We start from the raw sequence: 1,552 nt of genomic DNA on the forward strand, positions 1-1,552 counted from the left end.
CGGGAGCACCCCACGCTCAGACGGACCCAGCCCGAGTGGAGCCCGCTAATGGGATTAGCTGCTCTGCACTGCCAGCAAGGGCTCCAGACACTGTCATATCTACTGACGTAGGAGACCTCAGGGCCCCCCTGGCGAGCGGGTATTGTTGGCACCATTTACGGAAGAGGAAACGGAGACTCAGGAGGTGAAATGGCTTTTCAAGCTTACATGGGTAGAAAATGGCGCAGTCAGTTCTAATCTGGATCTCCCAACCTCTGATTTCTCGTCCTTTCCACCGAACCACAGGAGGAAGAAAGCTGCTTCCTGAGGCGCCCCCTCCGCCCCGTGTTCCTTTCGCGGGGATGCAGCCCAGGGGAGGGAAGCCCGGGTGCCGGGTCACCTGAGCTACAGTTTACCGTCTGTGAAATTCAAACGTGGATGCCCAGTGCACTGGTTCACGGGCACATTTAATGAAGGACTATGCATGAGAGCTCGGGGTAATTTTGTGATGAGCTGTTCAAATGTCAGGTACGGTTAGTATGACTCTTTAGAAAAACACCCTCTGTCAGGAAATAAGATCAGAAACACATTCGCCCCAAAGTGGATCTTTCTAACGGAGTCCTTCCCCGCCCGCCCCCCACCGTAATCTAGAGGATCAAGAGCAAAGGCTTTAGTGTGGCATTCAAGGCCTCAGTGGCTCTTGCAACCCCACTTTCCCCATCTCCCTTCCCTTCCTGCTCCGGTCCCTCTAAGCTTCGCGGGGTTATCTGAGCCTTCCACGAGTGTCTGTGCCTTGGGCAAGCCACACCTGCCAGACCGTCCACACCACCCCACTCACTGGCTTCTCCCACGCCCCCTTCTCCAAGAAGTCTTCCTCGGGCCTCCCTCGATGGGAGCGCCTCCATTGGGCTCCTGATAGCCCCTCGGTGCCCCCCTGGGCTGGTAGCACACCATGCTAGGGCTGGGCTCTCCTCTGCCCCCCTGCCCTACAGCGAGCTCCTCCACGGTTGAGAGCTAAGCGCTCTTCTCTCCCGTCTACCCAGGGCCTGGCCCACACACGCTAGCACATGCGTGCCGAGGGGTGAACGGATCATTGAGTGTTTCCAGTACAAATGGAATCAAAGCCTGACACAAAGATAAGGGATTCTGACGGTGGAACTAGAATTGGGGGGGGGGGGGTGCCCAGCCTTGGTAGCAGAGTTCAGGACAGTGCTCCTAGATTCAAATTCAGCTCCGTCCCCCTGGGGGGATGTCTACAGCCGAACAGGACAGCCTTCCTCTTGCCCCAACCTTGACCCTTAAACAAGAAGGAACCAAAAGGGTACCGCCCACCCAGCTGGACTCCCACCGGACAGGGCGGAGGCCAGTCATCAGGTACCTGAGTCCCGCTGGTCCAGGGTCATAGAGTTCCACCTCCTGGTGATGTCAATGTAGAGGATGTCCACGGCCGCCATGGACAAGCTGCTGCTGCTGAGTTTGCAGTTCCTGCCAAAGACGCGAAGGGACATGTTACTGCTAGAAGGAGCGCGGCCTCTTCCGGCCTCCGTGCCTTCGCCGGGGGTGGGGCGGGGGG

General features: G+C 58.0%; 1 protein-coding gene across 13 annotated transcripts in view; it reads right to left on the reverse strand.

The window, feature by feature from the left end:
* Positions 1-1,552, reverse strand: part of TTLL11 (tubulin tyrosine ligase like 11) — a 245,870-nt gene that overhangs the window by 34,002 nt on the left and 210,316 nt on the right. For 12 of the 13 annotated variants that reach the window (XM_040482200.1, XM_040482196.1, XM_040482190.1 and 9 more), the window contains one exon: positions 1,358-1,464. In XM_040482200.1, the coding sequence (XP_040338134.1) occupies positions 1,358-1,464 (107 nt within the window). Of the gene's footprint in view, positions 1-425; positions 542-1,357; positions 1,465-1,552 lie in introns of those variants that run through there. The other variant, XM_040482193.1, reaches the window with a different exon arrangement.

The sequence above is a fragment of the Herpailurus yagouaroundi genome, unplaced genomic scaffold, assembly GCF_014898765.1.
Source record: "Herpailurus yagouaroundi ecotype Mexico unplaced genomic scaffold, PumYag 160, whole genome shotgun sequence".
Classification (NCBI taxonomy): Eukaryota; Metazoa; Chordata; class Mammalia; order Carnivora; family Felidae; genus Herpailurus; species Herpailurus yagouaroundi.